The following is a 19,005-nucleotide window of genomic DNA, read 5'->3' as shown; positions in this document are numbered from 1 at the left end:
TCTGCCTGCCCTCTGAGGTTCATGCTTCTTTGTCTCTGGGTTTATTTTTGTTCATTGGTTTATTTGGTTCATTAGATTCCACATATGAGTAAGATCATGTGATACTTCTTAATCTTTCTCTGTCTGGCTTATTTCGCTCAGCATAATAAGCTCCGGGTCCATCCATGCTGTTGCAAATGGTAAGAGTTCTTTCCTTTTTATTGGCGCATAGTATTCCATTGTGTAAATATACCACAGTTTTTTTATCCACTCATCTGCTGATGGGTTATTTCTAAATCTTAGCTATTGTAAATTGCACTGCTATGAACATAGGGGTGCATATATTCTTTTTGATGAGAGTTTCGGGTTTCTTAGGATATATTCCTAGAAGTGAGATCACTGTTTATCTTTTCAAAAATCAACTCATAATTGTATTGATTTCTATTCTCTATGTTGTTGATTTCATCTCTATTCTTTATTATTTCCTTTCTTCTGCTAACTCTGGGCTTAGTTTGTTCTTCTTCTAATTCCTTGAGATATAAAGTTAAGATTTTTCTTCTTTAATGTAGAAGCTTACTTAACCACTATAATCTTTCCTTGTTACTGTTCTAGTTGGATCCCATAAGTTTTGATGTGTTAAGTTTCCTTAATTTGTTTTGAGATAGTTTTGATTTTCCTTTTGATTTCTTCCTTTACCCATTTGTTTTTCAGAAGTGTATTGTTTAATTTCCACATTATTGTGAATTTTTTTATTTTCCTGTTTATTATTGATTTCATAAATGGCTAAATCTCCAGATTTGAGAAGATTTTAACCATTATTTTTAAAAATAAGTTTTCTGATATCCTCTCCCTCCTATCTCCTTCAGAAATGGCAATAATTCCCAAATTAGTTCTTTTCATGGTATCCCATAGATCACATACACTTTTTTTTAATGCTTTTTCATTCTTTTTTCTTTGTTCTCTGAATGTCTATGTTCAAAGGTTCTGTCTTCTAATTCTTAGATTCTTTCTTCTACTTGGTCAATTTTGTTGTTATTGCTCTCTGTTGCATTTTTTTCAGTTCATTCATTGTATTCTTCACCTCACAATTTCCTTTTTTTATTGCTTCCATCTCTTTGTTAAACTTCTCATTTTGTTTGTGCATTGTTTTCCTGATTTCATTGAATTGTGTTTCTGTGTTTTCTGGTAGCTCATTGAGCTTCCTTAAAACAGCTATTTTGAATTATTTGTTGCATAATTTGCAGAGCTCCATGTTTTGGGGATCAATTGCTACAAAATTATTGTGGCCATTTTGCGGTGTCATTTTTATTTGAATTTTTATATTTTTAGAAGTCTTGAATTGCTATCTTCACATTTTAAGTAATAGTCATCTCCTCTGATCTTTACTGACTGACTTTGGAAAAGAATTATGTTCCTTCAGCTCTACTAGGGTTCTGAGGTTTTCTCAATTATTTGATACATATGCTTCACGCTTCTTGCTCCCTCTTGTGGCAGAATTGTTAAGCTTCTATGCTTTTACTCCATCCTGCTTCTCAACAGGCCAGTTACTGACAGCTTTCCTGAAGGTAATGTTAAATGCTCAAGTTTGTGGTCTCTTTGAGGCCCACAGATTCAGTTCACCTTCCTGCACATGCCTACTAGCTGTCTGTCAAAACTTGCTTTTGCTACCATCAGAAGCACATACAGGGAGCTGACCATGGGATGGGGGAGTGTGTACATATGATGCACAGTATGCTACGGGTGCCCATGGGCCGATTGTGGGTACCCACAGGTGAGGCATATCAGCAGTTCATGACTCAGTAAGATGTATTCCCCTTTGATACCTTTTGAGATATGGCTGATGTTCTCCCAGCCTCTTAGGGCCCCTTAGTCATGAAGCTCATGACTCAGCATTCTAGATTGGTGGAGAGAGAAATTGGCCCCTGCCAGCTTCCTGCAGAGCTTACTCACTTTCACTTCGTGGGAAGGGTCATGGCTGAGGAGGGCTCTGTTGGCACTGAGCTGTGCCACCTTGGAAGAGGGGTCATTTCAAGCTGTTCCTCTCACTTTTTTCAATTTGCCTGATCTTGGATATTTTTTGCTCCAACAGCGTGCTGTAACTTCTCTATTAGACTCCTGGACTTCCAGAAAGGCTCTCTTATCCATGGGTGATTGCCTAGATCAGTGTTCTCCAGGGCTCCTGGATCCTGGTCAAGAGAGCCTGAAGTCAGTTCATGGGTCACTTCAGGATCCACAACCAGGACCAAGGTCTGTTTGCTTAATACCCAGTTCCTATATGGGCAACACCTCTCCCGGGTCCCTTGGCATGTGGTGCTGGATACTGCAGATTCCACAAAGACACATTTTCTGTGGATGGATACCAAATTGTTTTCTGTGGGGGACATATCAAGGGACATCTTATTCAATTATCTTGCTGATGTCATGCACCACCCTCAGGTTTTAAACACAGGGCTTCACTGACTTCTGTTTCCACGGTTGTTCTGAGAAGTGGCCACTTTTGTTATTTCATGGAAAATGTCTTTAGCTCTCCTCTCTGTCTTCCAAATCCTCACTGAATTTTTTTATGTGATCGTATTTTAATTTCTTAGACTTCTTTTTTGATTCTTAAAAAGTGCTTTTTCAGCTTCCTATCCTTGTTTCCTCTTGTCTTATCTCTCTGAGGCCAGTAATTATAGGTTTCCTTTGGAAATATTTCCTTATTTCCCTGAAAATTTGATGTTTCCTCAGTGCTCCTTTATTTTTCCTATACCATTTAGTGCCTGTCTTTCATGTTGGAATTTTCTCATATGTCTTTAGTTATTCTTGGTATTCTGTTTTCTAATATGACTGAGACACTAAAAACCTAAACGTACGTTGTGTATATAGAGAGAGTGGGCTTTGGGTTTTGAGTGATAGTGTGGAAACCTTGCAGCTGCAGGTCCCTGTCTATACCTTTAAATATTTATCTCTTGGGTTCAACACATTCCCCAAAGAGAAAATCTCCAATACTCAGTCAAAGAAGGAGCTTTAGTATCACACTGTTCAGTGTGTAGACTTTCACCTAATCTCTTCTTTCACTGTAGTGTTCCCACTTCAGTTAATATCACTGAATACAAAATCCCTCTGGGTTTCACCTCTAAAGAGTACATCTCAGTCTTCAGACCACTTTGGTGAGCTGACACCTGGTAGCGTAGTGTGAAAAGAAATTTCAGGGCATCATTGATTCTTACACAGATTTTTCATCAATCCTTGAATTTCCTATCCCACCTGCATCCCACTTTCAAGGATACCTGTTATTTGTATCACACACTTTTTCTGTTTTTCTTTTTTTATTCTCGTTTTTCTGACATATATCCTTAAATAACCTCCTAAAAATGTTGTATATATGAAATGAAACTCGTGAATATTTATGTATGTGAAAAAAGTATTTATTTTGCTCTCGTCTTTGGTTGATAGTTTAGCTGGGGATATAATTCTAGGTTTAAAAATTATATCTTCACCCTGATAAATTTGAGAATATACTCTTCTGTATTCCAGCATTCAGTATTCCTTGATTGGTGATTGGAAATCTTATACAAGTCAGACACTTTGTATGTTTTTTACTCTTCACTTTAATGGGTTTTTTTTTTTTTATTTTCATTATTTTCTCATTAACTTTCTGTTTTTGGACTTTTACACTTCTATCCTACGCCAGTAATTGTTTTAGGAATAGACAAGGAAACCAATTCTGGACCTGGGAGAATCGTTGGAAGCTCTTCTGGGGGAGAGGGAGTCCTTAATTGCTCTTAAGAGAGAATTATAGAGAATTTGTTTCTCTCTCTCCTTCAAGAAAGAAACGAGGAAAATACTGCATCACTTACTTCTGTCATCCATTTTTTATAATGAGGAAAACTACCTCTAAAAGAAGGCTAACTCACAGAGGAGTGAATACCAAAGAGAATAGTGTTCACATGAAGCTGAAGTCCAGTCAGACTAGGCTTAGCTGTTTCCCATCATACGCACCAATACAATTTCTTATTGTTGATGCCATTAGTATTGTTTTGCTTTTTTGTTACTCAAAGCTGAAAGCGTCTTAAGTGATACTGTGGTATAAAATCTTTTTATCTTTCATTCTGGAGTCAAATGGATGGAGGAGGAGTGGGAAATGTGGATGAGGAATAGGACTGTCACCCGGTGGTGTGGTTTAGAAGTCAGACTTTCGGTTTAGCTAATAGCATCCCTACCACCCTCTGTGTAGCTGCCAGTTCTAACTCTTGTGCCGCTTTAGGTGTGTCATACACACAATGCAGTACTAGTACTACCATGGTATCTGGAGACAGAGTACTTGGGATCAAACCTTGGCTCTGCCACTTCTTAGCTAGGTGGTCTTTTGCGTGTTATTAAAGGTCTGTTTGCTTCAGTTTACTTATATTCAAAGTGGAAATATAATGGTGTGTAGTGCAGAGGGTACCTGCATTAAATGCATTATTATATGTCAAGTGTTTGGCATGTAGAAAATGCTGTTTAATTGTTAGCTAATAATAAATTACTTCAATGCTTTTCTTGTCGTCTTTTTTAGCAATAGGACCCTAACTATTTTCAAGATGTTCAGTTAGAAGTACTAATTTTCTGAGATTACCTTCCAGCTAGATTTGTCTATGCAATGCACTTCAGACTAATAAAATGCAAGTAGGAATCTATTGGATGAGACTTTTAAAAAGCTTAATTTTTTGTGCTCAAAAGTAAGAATGCATCTTCTCCTTTTTGGCCTATCCCCTTGTTCATATCTGGATTGGGACATATGCTTGGATATAAAAGAGCCACTTTGCAATCATAAGAACAAAATCTACACACTTGCGAATGTAGTTGGAAAGGAGTAGGAGCCAATCCTGATGACTTCCTACAGCAGTGTATCAGCCTTGAGCTGACTCTGGAATTCTTAGACACAGCACTTAGGTTTTGTTACATACAGCCAAAGGCAATTCTAACTGCTACCCAAGGGATCTCCTGGACATGGTGGTCCTCTCTTCTTGTCTTTTGAAATCTTGGTTTTTATGAAGGTTGTTTTCTTATTCTGCTTTACACTTCAATAGATTTCCATCCTCCATTTACATTTTAGAAATTGTTTAGCTATCTGCAAATAATTTCAGTGACTTCTTCCCATCCCCTTTACCTTTAAGGTTTATTCCTTTTCTATCCTGGTATTTTCTTCTCTGGAGAAAACAAATAACAGTAATAGCCATCCCAGGGACTGTGAACTTTAATGCTTTTAGGGGCCAGGGGTAATGTAAAGGGGTCTTAAGACAATTAAAATAAATATTGTGCCACTCAAAGAATATAGACCTGAAGCCCCAATGTGACTATAGGCTACCATTCTGCAATTTCTGATTCTGACTTGCCCTGGCTGGTGTGGCTCAGTTGGCTAGGTGTTGTTCTCTGCACCGAAAGGTTGCTGGTTTGATTCCTGGTTCAGAGCACATGACTGGGTTGCAGGTTTGATCCCTGGTCGGGGGCATGTAGTAGATAGCTGATCCTTTTTAAAAAGGATTAACAAACTATTAATAGTTTAATAAATGATTATTTTTAAATTTCTGATTCTAACCTAAACACATTTATTGATGAGAAAGAGCTCTCATACTTACTGATCTCACCAAAACACCATCAGTAACAACAAAGCAATACAGTCAAGACCTTTTAACATGAAAAGTGTATTTAGCTAAATACTTCCACTTGTTTTCTTCTAAATAGCTTTTCCCATTTTTGGTTTTTAGCCGGTCCAGAAGATGATACTGTAACTCTAATATTATACTCAATAGGAATAGCAAACCAAAATCCTCTCTGTGGGGGTTGCTACAGTTTGGAAGAAAACCAACTCCAAGCAAAAATGCATGATAGCAAAATACGTATTTCCCATTACTTCTCAGTTTCTTTAATCTTCGTGGCTTCCTGTAAGAATGCGTCTGAATGGAACCAACCAGAGACCAGGCCTGTGCCACTCCCATTTCCTACAGAGATGAGGGCATTGCAGTGACAATAAAGGCTCGTTGTGCTGGTTCTGGAGAATGGTTATTTCTTCGGTCCTACACACTTACATCTGCAAAGATAAAGGTTTTATCAGCACGGGAACTGAAGTTCAGAATGGAAAAGTGTACTTCTATGCACTAGAAATGGACAGTTAAGAAATCTGGATGCTTAAGCAAATAGACAGTGTACTGGACTGATAATCCAGAAACCAGGATTCTAGTTTAGACTCATGGAGTTAGAACATTGTATTGATTCCTTAGCCTCAATGTTCATATTGGTAATCATTAAATATTTCTCAGGTTCTAAATTCATTGACTCTGTAATTCTAAGGTTAGTTTTAAGTACTTTCTCTTGAACTGAGAATTTCTAAAGGGCAGGAAACCTGTCTATTTTATTTGTGTAGTGTTTATATACCTAAGATGATCTTGAAAGTGTTCTTGATAATGTTGACAACTTGACACATTCTAGATGTAGTTTCCTTATTACCTTTTCATCTCTACTTTAATATGTTGAGGAACTCCATGCAGGGAAGACCCAAACAATTATGTCTCTGGAACAAGTTTCATTGAGAAGTCCCAGTCCAGAAGTCTGGATAAAGAGAACATTAACTTTTGTCATGTTTTTGGCAGTTGTGGGAAATAAAGCCTAGTTTAATTTTGTATAGAGTATCGCCTTAGGATTTTCATAAGATAGATAATGCTGACTAGAATATTTGGCAGGAAGATGTTTTGAAATATTTACTGTCATTAGGAAATGTAGTTCATGACTTCAGACTAGGGGGTTTTATTCATATTTATACAATTTCATTTAAATATTCCCATGGTAATAAAAAGCTTAGATTTGCAAAGACCAAAATAGATATGACCAATAATAGTTTGTGTTTCAACTATATTCTAAAACCAGTTTTTGACTTAACTGTTATGTCCCCTTTTCCTGTAAAAATAAAATCTGCTCTGTCACATTGCCACACAACATCCTGTTTTCCCAAGCTTCCAGGAAACTGTCCACTGTTGATGCCTGAAATGGAGAAACACTTCTCGCTGTCATCTTCTTGGATCAAAACTTGATCTCATCAACCTGAACTACTTAGATGAGATTATCAGGAAATATTGAGTATCTTCCCAGTTTTTAATGATGATGTAAAAATCTTGGTTTCAATGAAATATAACAAAACCTAGACTTTCATATTTACGACTAGAGGCCCGATGCACGAAATTCGTGCAAGAATAGGCCCTTGCAGCCCCGTCCCCCACCCACTGGTCATTCCAGAAGGTCATTCCACTGTCCAGTCTAATTAGCATATTAGCTCTTTATTATATAGGATAGTATCCCAATGTTTGAATTCTCATCTTTTCTCATCAGTCAGTAAATACACCTATATCCTGTGTCTGCTATGCACCTAGCCAATCTTCTCAGGACTAGATTTGCTACTTGGAGAACAACTAAAAAATAGACTTAAGTGACAGTCTAAGTTTTTTCTTACCATAGTGGCTGAAGTGCTACAAAGCAGAGATTCATTTAAATGGAAGCAAATAACTTTTGATGATAAATTATTAGTACTGTTAATTATTACAATTGTAATCTTACATTTTTTATAACTAGACAAACTGGAGAGACTAAAAGTAGTAAAAAATAAGAAAAGGGAAATTAATTTTGGATTTTCAACAGTAAGAAGTCAGTGCTCGCCCGACCAGTGTGGCTCAGTAGTTGAGCATTGACCTATGAACCAGGAGGTCACGGTTCCATTCCAGGTCTGGTCACATGCCTGGGTTTCAGGCTGAATCCCCAGTAGGGGGCATGCAGGAGGCAGCCAATCAATGATTCTCTCTCATCATTGATGTTTTTATCTCTCCCTCCCTCTCCCTTCCTCTCTGAAATCAAAGAAATCAATAAAAATATTTTTTTTTAAAAAAGAAGTCAGTGCTGGTTGGACGAAATTCACTCACTGATTGATTCATTCATTCATGTATTCAATAAAATATACTTTATCAGTGTTTATATCATACCACTCTCTCTTTGAAAAGCTGGAGATAGAAAGACTTGCAGTTATAAAAAAAATGACAATATTTAATAACTGTGCTCTGGGCAGGAGGTGATCATAAGAGGAGAAGAATAATAAGCTGAGAAAAAGGGAGCTGGTAAATTTGACCACTCAGATATTTGACCTCAGGCCAGCCCTGCTTTCCTTCATGATGACACTTTAGTCAGAGCAAACAAGAGCAAGTGTATAGTTTAGAGCAAAAACAAACAACAAGCTCATATCTTTCAACCTTTTACCGACAACTACTATTTCTGTATGTGAGTACTTGTATAGTTTCAATAAAACAATCTGATTGCCATAACAGTTTGTTTGGCAGTATCTGTGACCTAGAACATGCATTAGTTTTTGTTTAGTATAGCTACAAGTTTACAGTTCACCACATGGTTAATGCTATGGAACGTTCACCCTACTGAAGTAAATAACGATATACAATATCAATAAACTCAGAAAAAGATGCAGACATCAACCTGAATTAAATGAATGCCTCAATGATTTGTCCTCAGTCTCATTCTTTGCATATTTGTTTAAGCCTTTTAAGGTTTCTTTTTTAACAACTTGAAACAATTTTGCCATAGGACACTTTAGATGACATAGCCATAACATTGCGGGGGGGGGGGGGGAGGGGGGGGCTATTTAAAGCAATTTTTTAAAAGTTGTATCTGCTCACCTGGTGTTCCTTGTCTGTCATAGCTAATTATTTATGGCAGGGTACCTTGAACTCAGGAAAATAGGTGGCAACAGAGATTCTTGAGATCACTGTGATCCAACAGTTTGCTGTGAATTAAACATAAGCATACCCAATGAAGAGTGAAGAATGCACATTGGATTTCCAATACAAATATCTAGATCTTGGTCATGAAAAAAAAAATATGAGAATGATTAGCCACTATGTAAAAATGTGACTTATTAAGAAATACCCAATGAAATATTACTTATTAATGGGTTATTATGTGTTATTGGTTAAATTGTGTCTCCCTGCATTTCATATGTTGAAATCCTAACTTTTCATATTTCAGAATGTGACCTTATATAAAGATGGTATCTTTACAGAGGTAATCAAATTAAAAGAAGGTCATTATTATTGGCACTAATCCAGCATGACAGGTGTCTTTTTAAAAAGGGGAAATTTGGAGACAGATACACATGCAGAGAGAAAGTCATGTGGATATGAAGGCAGGAATTGAGGTGGTGCTTTGACAGGTCAAAGAATGCCACAGATTTCCAGCAAAATCCCAGAAGCTAGCAGAGAAACAGGAAACACATTCTTTTTCAAAGCTCTTAGAAGAAACTAACTACCCTACTAACACCTGGATCTTGGATGCCTAACCTCCAGATCTGTGTGTGAGACCATCAAGTTATATTATAAAGCCATGCAATTTGTGGTAATTGGTTATGGCAGCCCTAGCAAAGTAACGAAGTGGATCGCTGTCTTCAACATATTGCCTACTGCTTTGTTTATTGCTCTAAGGGCTTCTGTCTGTCTGGTTTTGTAACTTTCTGAGACTACTAATTTTGGTAATAACAATGATAATAGTAACAGCTAGTTTTTTGATACTTATCATATCCCAAGTTCTGTTTTTATCATTTTGGACCCTATGAAATAAATGGGGAATGAAGGAAAGATTTTTCATGCACAAAAAGTAATTTTATTTACTAAGCATTCATGGACAATATTAAGTATATATATATATTTTTTTAGGTAACTGAGCATTTTGGAATAGGTTTGAAGGAGCTTATGTTACTTACGGTAATACAGAAATTATCTTGATGTAGGGTGCTGCTCCAACAAGATATGATGGGAGGAAAGCCTTTTTCATATGCATCACATTTTTTCTCAGTTGTGTTTTACTTTTGACTTTGTTCTTATGGTTTGGTTTTTTTTCTTTGTGTTTTTGTATGAAAGATCTCATCTACTTAATCAAGATTATAAAAATATCACCTATTTTTCATTTAACTGATTTTATAGCTTTTATTTTTATAAAATTAAATCTGAATGATACAAGAAACAGAATTAATTATACATTGACTGAGGAACAACCTGGAGGTCAGTCATCTCATCACCACCACCAGCAGTAGTAGCAGGGTTAGCACTCAGCTCTGTGATGAGGCTGGGCTTGGCTGCTGCTTACTTCTTGACTATGTAAAGCTTTCTCTGTTGTTAATTAAATGTCACCTTTTCAAGGAGGTCTACCTTGACCAGTCCATTTCAAATGGTAACCTCTGTGTACTCCTTATGCCCCTACCCTCGTCTACTTTTTAGAAATCGACCCCGTACTTATTATCTTCTAGCATGCTACATTACTCATTTATTTCTAAATAATTTATCCACCCAGGCTCTTGGTGTTTACTGTTTGCATGGCACATCTTTTCTATCCATTTACTTTCAACCTGAGTCTGTGTTTTTAAAGTATGTCCCTCAGAGAGACATTCTTTTTCTCCATTCTGTTAGTTTTTGCTTTTTTATTGGAAAGTTTGTCATTAAAACTTAACTGAATCATTGATGTAGTTGGATTTGGGTCTACCATTTCATTATTTGTTTTCTTGTTGTTTGTTTTACGGTTAATGATTTCTGACTCCTTTTGGATTATTAGAATATCTTTTAAAATTCTATTTTAATTTATTTATTGACCTTTTAGTTATGTCTCTTTGTATTTGTTTAAGTGTTTAAGGATTAAAATATACATTCTTACCTGTTCAAATTCTACTTAGAATTCATGTTGTGCTACTTCACATAAATATACATAGGGATATCTATTAGAATCTTATAGATCTATTAACCACTGACTCAAATCTTCTATAATTGTCACAAATTATAAGCCCCATAAGATAATGCTATAATTTTTATTATAATTACTCTTATGTATTTAAAAAAACTACATGGACAGTAAAATAGTCTATCATATTTATCCAGATAGTCAACATATTTAATGCTTTTCATTCCTCACTGAAAATGGAAGTTTTCATCTGGTATCATTTCCCTTTATACTAAACAACTTTCTTTGGTATTTCTTGCAGTGAAGATGTGCTAGTGACAAATTTATGTATTTTTACTTTATTTGAAAACAGTTTAATTTGTTCTTCAATCTGGAAAAAATATGTCCACTGGATATGGAATTCTAGATTGACCATTATATTTTTAAAGTTAAAATTGTAAAGATGTTGTTTCACTGCATTCTGATCTTCATTTTCTAGTGAGAAACCAAAGATCATTCAAATTGTTGTTTCCCTCTATGTAGTGTCATTTTCCTCCTTCTGTTTTCAAGATTTTCTCTTTATTGTTGATTTTCAGAACGGTTTTGTTTATTTTGACACTTCTTGGGGTTCACTGAGCTTCCTGAGTCTATAAATGTCTGGCTCACAAAATTGGGAAAATTTTGGTCATTATACATTCAAATATTTCATATGCTCTACCCTCTTTCTCTGCATTTTTTTACACCAATTATACATATTTATAAACTTTTGCTATTATCCCAAAGGTATTTTGTTCATTTTTTTCAATCTTTCCCCTCTCTGTTCATTTGATTAGATGACTTCTGTTGAAATATATTCAAGTTCAAAGACTCATTCTTTTGTTATCTTCATTATTCAATATAACAATCCATTACATGCCATCTGCAAATAATGACAGTTTTACTTCTTCCTCTCCAATTTGGATGCCTTTTATTTCTTCTTCTTGTCTGATTGCTATGGCTAGCACTTCCAATACTATGTCGAACAGGAGTGGTGAAAGTAGGCATGCCTGTCTTGTTCCTGTTCTTAGGGGAAATGGTTTCAGTATTTGCCCATTGAGTATGATGAAAAATAGATGGAAATGCATAATAAACATTGGAAAAGATGTACAGCATTACTAGGATTCGGGAAGATACAAATGAAATTCTGAGAGCAGCAAGCATTGGTAAACATGTAGAGAAATGGAAACTCTCACACACTGCTAGTAAGAGTGCAAGTTAGACACTACTGGACTGAAATTTTCAAATTTCAGTAAATTTGAAGATGTGAATATTTTAAACCCCAGTGATTCTACTAAGACTATACCATAGAAAAATTCTAACACTTGTGCATAGACACAAACATAAAAATGTACATAAATATTTGCAATAGATTTATAGTAACCTACCAGCTCATAAACACGAGACTATAAATAAAATGCAATATATTTATACAAAGGAATATTATAAAGTGGCTCAAATGAATGAACTAGAGGTACATGTTTCACCATGAAATATGTGAAAACATATTAAAGAGACAGATGAGTCTATACAGCATGGTGCCATTTATATATGCATTTAGAGATGAAAAAGCAATATGATATCTTTGTAACCCAATACCTATGTCATAAACATACATTAACTTGCATGGACATGATATATACAGTAAATTTTCATTTCACAATTCGTTATATGTTGTTTTGACTTTAAGCAAAACAAAACATAACAAAACCAATTTTACCATAGACAAATTGACATAAATGAGAATTAAGTTCCTACAGCATATTTCTGGTCACAAAAGCATTACCAAAGTTTTAAATAAAGACCCCGAATACTTCTAATATTAAATATTCAAATGAATGTGATCTATACAGACATTAAAGAAAAATGAAGAAAAAGAAATAAGGTTATTATTTTCCAAACTGCTTATTTCAGTTCATGTTTGCTCGTGAACAGAACCTCTTCTGGCAGCTCTGGGTGGGACCTCTGCTGGACAGGACGCCCTTCCATCACAGGGCAAACTCACGCTCACATCCACACCCACACCCACACTTACTCAGACTGGGGCAATTTAGAGACCTTAGTTTTCCTGATGTGCACATCTTTGGGATGTGGGGGGAAGCCAGAGTACCTAGAGAAAACCTGTCCAGACATGGAGAGAATGTGCAAATTCTACACACGCAGTGGCCCCAGCTGGGAATCGATATTGTTTTATCAACAACATTATAACAAAACTAGAGGCCCGGTACACAAAATTCATGCACTTGGGGGTGGGGGTCTCTCAGCCCGGCCTGTGCCCTCTCACAGTCTGGGAGCCCTGCCATGTAGGCGGGAGAGGATCCTGCCAGTGCCACTGCACTCGCCAGCTGTGAGCCCGGCTCAGGGCTTCTGGCTGAGTGGTACTCCTTCTGTGGGAGCACACTGACCACCAGGACGAAGCTCCTGCATTGAGTTTCTGCCCACTGGTGAGCTCCTGCATTGAGTTTCTGCGCATGATAGTGACCGGTTGTTCTGTCGTTCGGTTGATTTGCATATTAGCCTTTTATTATATAGGATGGCATTGAACAAGATGGTGTTATTAGACCTGCTGCTCTAAATTCAAATAAGGAGTTAACTGTGGGTAGTGAGGCAAATGATACCAAGAAATAGATTCATAGTTTAATTTTGTATACAAAATAGTTCATTATATTATATTCCATATATTTTTAAATCCATATAGGCTGACGTATTTCATATAAAAATGAGGATAATAAAAACACTTTCATAATAATATTGTTTTGAGAATTAAGTGAGGCAGTACATATAGATAACTGTCAAAATGATAAAAAAGTTAGTGAGGTGGAACAGGTTTTATAAAAAACAACAATGATCATAGAAGTTGTAATGAAAATACCTCGCAATTCAACAAAGGAAAACATTAAAAATTTAATAAACAAGATCCATATTAAAATTCACTCTATTAGCAGTATAGATAAACACCAATTCAAACAAATGGAAATATAAACTGGGCCCCTAGATAAGAAGATTGAAATGTGTAGAGATGTCACTCCTTTAAAAATCAATTTATATGTTAATCATGTCATAAACAAAATTTAAAGTAAGCCACTAACAGGGAAGTATTTTCCAAAGAATACTTTTGGCAGAGCAATAATATTTTAATAATAAAAACACTTCTAAATCAATAAAAAATAAGATTCCAGAATTTAAAAATAGACAAAGGAAATGAGCAAATAATTTACAAGTGCTGAAATACAAATAGCCAATAAACATACAAAAAAATGTTCAATCACACCAGTAATCAGAACTATAATATTAAAAAAAGCAGTAAGTTACACTTATCAAATTAGCAAAGATTTTTAATAATCTAATGATACTCACATGGGCAAGATTTTCATAACAATGGCAGGAAATGTTGAGGAGATTCCTCCACATGTAAACAATTACAAAACCTGCTAAAAACAACCATGTAAATGCACCAGAAATCATCGAATGGCAGGCAGAAACTTGAGAAACATTTATTCCATAAAAGCTACCACTGCTTTGGACAAGAACTCCCACTCTGTGGCTGTCTTGTCTATGGGAGCTCCACAATTCCCTTAGGTCGGATGGTGAGAAACCACAAAACTTAATAGTTTCAAGTAGTAGATAACAGAGCTCAGAGCTATGGAAGACCTGACAATTTTATACTCCAAAATCTGAATATAATTTCTGCCCAAGTCACTGGCTAACTGTTTCAAGCTTGACTAATACATAAAAAATAGCATATGATAATAAAATAACTTAAAAGATCTTTGAAGAATATCTTCCTAAATTAATGCCATGTAAAAATTCTAAGGTTTAAAACTGTATGTACAATGTGTTTTTGTAGGGGGACATAAAAGGAAAGAAGGAAGAAAGGATTGTATACCTATATCCCAGGTGTTGGCTATCTTCTTTGCCTCTTGCTTTAAGAGGGCATAGAGCCCAGCCTGTGTGGCTCAGTGGTTGAGCATCAACCCATGAACCAGGAGGTCATGGTTCAATTCCCAGTCAGGGCACATGCCTGGGTTGTAGGCTCAATCCCCATTGTGGGGTGTGCAGGAGGCAGCTGATCAATGATTCTCTCTCACCATTGATGTTTCCTCTCTCCCCCTCTCTCTTCCTCTCTGAAATTAACAACATATTTTTTTTTTTTAATAAAAAAGAGGTCATAGATATTCTTAAGTGAATTCACTTCTAACCCTTCACTTCATTGAGTTTGTATTCTTACACAATGCAGGTCGTCGGAAAATGTGCTGTGATACATTTTGGATTCTTTTGCCACCACCCTCTTCACTGTTAAAGATTTTCATGGCTTTTAAGTGGATGATGGTAGGTATCAAACTGCCATTATCTTCAGATTCTTAGATAAAATAGATGAAAGAGGTAGTAATTCTATTTTAAAATGTCAATACTTGCAGCCTGTCAGAAATTATGTTTTGAAACTATTTACACGGGATGAAAATGTCTGATAGGAGCCTAAAAATGTTCCAGGTCTTTTAGAATTTATTTCCCAGTATACGAACAAAATCTTAAAGTCCCTTGCCTAAAGAATCTTGTTAGACAAAAACCTTCGTGAGTAATGTGAATTTTACTGAAGATCTTCGAGGGGAGATGGCTCAGCAAACAATTTTAAACTGTTTTACTGGGTATTTTGTTCCCCCAGCACTTTGAGAGCACCTCGCCACAGCAGGCTGTGGTTTGTTTTTGCCTGCTCTCTCACGCTTACACCTCTACAGGCACCCTTCCCTGCTCCTCTGTGCCACTCTAGCTTCTATCTCTAGGCTTACGTACCTATATTTCTATCTGCCCCTCCTGCTACATAGCGCCCCCTTCGGAGCAGCCTGTTCAGCAACCGTCTTTGCGTACTTGAGCCTGCTTTTTCTAGCTATTCCTGTATGAAAATTATTGCATTTGTCATTAAAATGTATTAGATAAACTGGAAGAAAATTCTCCAAAATTTTAATATTTTTACTTACAGGGAATTTTTATTTTCTTCTTTATGGTTTTTCCATATTTTTTCTACATTTTTTCACAAACATCATGTTTGATTATAATGAAAAAATTGAGACATAAAAAAAGTGAGAGGAAATTGAATAAAGACGTATGGGAACTTAAAAATAACAAAGGCAGCTTCACAAGGCAATGGGAAAGGGACAGTTTATGTATTTATTATTATTTTTTATCCTCACCTAAGGCTATGCCATTTGTGTATTGATTTCAGAGAGAGAGAGAGAAACATCAATATGAGAGAAACATTGATCAGTTAGTTGCCTCCCACACGTGCTCCCACTGGGGATCCAACCTGCAAGCTAGCTCTGTGCCCTGACCTGGAATCAAACCTGAAACAAGTTGGTGTACAATTAAAAAATATATTTATTTCCTGTTTCCTAACTTTGTGGGTTACCCTTTTTAGTTCACAGATTAAAAAACAAAAAAAAAACAAAGCAAAACAAAAATTCTTAGAATTGCCCATTTTCATGCAATGGTGCAACTCTCCAGCTGGACTCTTCCAATCGAGAAGGTCAGTGTTTTTAATCCAGTATTCTCCATAGAAAGACCTTTGCTTAGTAGATCACATAGTTGTCTGTCTGCTGCTTTGAAATACCAATGAGACTAGATTCAGGGACCTGAGCAAATGACAACCTGAGGACCCAGGGCCAGTATGACCCATACTTCAACTTCGACCACAGGCACATTCATTTTGTCTGTTAAATGTGTAGGGGTACCAGGTCAGGTTCTATTTGACAAACATCTACTGTCACAAATACAAAAAAAAAAAAAAAAAAAAAAAAAAAAAAGAAGATGAAGTCTGAGAAATTCTCATTAATGTGAACATTTATATATCATTTATAACCATTTCTCCAAAAATGATGTCTAATGCCACTCATTAAACCAGGAGAAAACTTCCTTTCTTTGGAATTTTATGTGAATCAAGAAGTATGAAACAATAACTGTATTCTCAATTAAGTACTCAACAAATAAAGAGCAAAAATTTCTTATGCTTGCGGAATTCCAGAAGTCTTCCCAGTGGAATACTATTTAACTTTTGTAGAATATTGCCAATAAGAATGTGACTTCCGTAGAGATTATTTTTGCTAGTAATATTTTCCACTACAGCCTAACCTTGGCTTATCACATAAAGGAAACGAATGTATGCTGAGCACTTAGACAAAGAAGTAAAAGCCTTTTTCAATTTGTCTGTTAATATTTTTCTTTTAGGTGATAAGCCTACCATTATAGTATTTCATTTAAGAGTACTGCTTTTCCTATACCAAGGTTATTGATGGGAATTGACTCTATATAATCTGCTTACATACTTTTTAATATTGTAATATATAGCACCAACAGAAAAATCTTAATAAGGCAGAATTCTTTAAGAAGAGTGGTTTTTTAGGGTTTGTCATCTCTGGGATAGAATTTTAACTCTAGTAGTTAGGTCGGTCACTGTTCAAGTGTGTATATTTTAATAATTCTGGGATTCTTTACCTTGGATAAGAGGTATGTTGGTGTATGAATGGGTAAGTAAGTATGAAGATGTACAGAGGTAAGTCTCAGCCATGACAGTGTGCCAAGCACTGCTCTATGCCACTGATTTATAATAACTCATTTAATCTTTACAGCAACCTTAGGAGGAAAGAAAAAACCATTATTATCTCCTTTTGGAAATAAACTCATTTGTATACTGTGAATTAATTTTGAAAAGGGTTCCAAGAATACAAAATAGGAAAACGGTGCTAGGTAAACTGGATAAGCACATGCACAAGAATGAAATTGGACCCTATCTCACACCATACAAAAAGTCAACTCAAAATGCATTAAGAACTTAAACATAGGATCTAAAATTATAAAACTCCTAGAAGAAAACATAGGGAAAGGCTCTTTGACAGTGATTTTTTTTTAATATGTAGCCAAAAACACAGGCACTAAAAATAAACAAGTGAACCTTGACAGTGTTATGCTAAATGAAATAAGCCAGACAAAGACAAATACTATATGATTTCACCCATATGTGTAGTCTAAAAGAAGCAAAACAAATGAACAAACAGAACAAAAATAAACTTAGAGATACAGAGAGTAGATTAGTGATTACCAGAGTGGAGGGAGTTTGGGGGATGGGTGAAATGGGTGAAGGGAGTCATCTGTAAGGTGATGGTAACTAGCCTAGTGGTGGTGATCACTTTGTAGTGTATCCAGATGTTGAATTATAATGCTCTACAGCTAAAACTTATACAATAAAATAATTTTAAAAAATTAATCAAAATAAATAAAATAAAGTGGGACTACATCAAGTAAAAAGATTCTGTACAGAAAAAAAAAAAATCTCTCAACAAAATGAAAAGGCAACCTATGGAATGGGTGAAGATATTTGTAAACCATACATTTGATAAGTAGTTAATATCCAAAATATATAAGAAACTCCTACAACTCAATAACAATATAACAACCACAATTTTAAAAATTGAGCCAAGCACCCGAATAGATATTTTTTCCCAAAGAAGATATACAGAAGGCCAACAGGTATATGAAAAGTTGCTCAACTTCATTAACCATCAGGAAAATGCAAATTAAAACTACAATGATATCATCTCACACCTGTTAGGATGGCTATTATTTAAACACACATAAATATAATATATTTTGGAACACTGTTGGTAAGAATGTAAAATGGTTCAGCTCTTGCAAAAAAAAAGTGGAGGTTCCTCAAAACTTAAAAATAGAACTACCATATAATCCAGCAATCACCCTTCTGGGTATTTATTCAAAGGAATTGAAATCAAGATTTCAAAGAGATACCTGCAACTCCCATGTCTACTGCTGCATTATTGACAATAATTCAGATAAGGAAACAATCTGACTGTCCATTAATGGATGAGCAGATAAAGAAAATGCAGCATGTATGTATAGTGAAATATTAGTCAGCCTCGAAAGGGAAGGAAATCTTGGAATTTGTGATGATATGGATGGACCTTGAGGACTTTATCCTAAGTGAAAAAAGCAAGATACAGAAAGACAAATAATGTATGATCTCACTTATATGTGGAATCCAAAATACTAAACTCATAGACGTAGAGAGGAGAATTGTGGTTGCCATGGGCTAGGAGCAGGGGAAAATGAAAAGGTGATGGTCAAAGAGTATAAACTTTCAATTATATAAGATAAATTAATTCAGGAGATCTACTTTACAGCATTGTGCCTATGGCTAATAATATGGTGTTGTATACTTACATTTTTTGAAAAGGATAGATCTTATATTGTGTCGTTAACTCACACACA

The 19,005-nt window shown here is 35.6% G+C and overlaps 1 protein-coding gene across 1 annotated transcript in view; it reads left to right on the top strand.

Annotated features, from left to right (window-relative positions):
- The window catches only part of LOC308236522 (uncharacterized protein), a 64,414-nt gene that overhangs the window by 9,546 nt on the left and 35,863 nt on the right, over nt 1–19,005 (top strand). The window contains exon 2 of the mRNA XM_080646299.1: nt 14,969–15,060. Within this exon, the coding sequence (XP_080502425.1) occupies nt 14,969–15,060 (92 nt within the window). The remainder of the gene's footprint in view (nt 1–14,968; nt 15,061–19,005) is intronic.

This window comes from Plecotus auritus, assembly GCF_963455305.1.
Source record: "Plecotus auritus genome assembly, chromosome: 11".
NCBI lineage: Eukaryota > Metazoa > Chordata > Mammalia > Chiroptera > Vespertilionidae > Plecotus > Plecotus auritus.
This window is presented reverse-complemented; position numbering and strand designations above follow the sequence as displayed.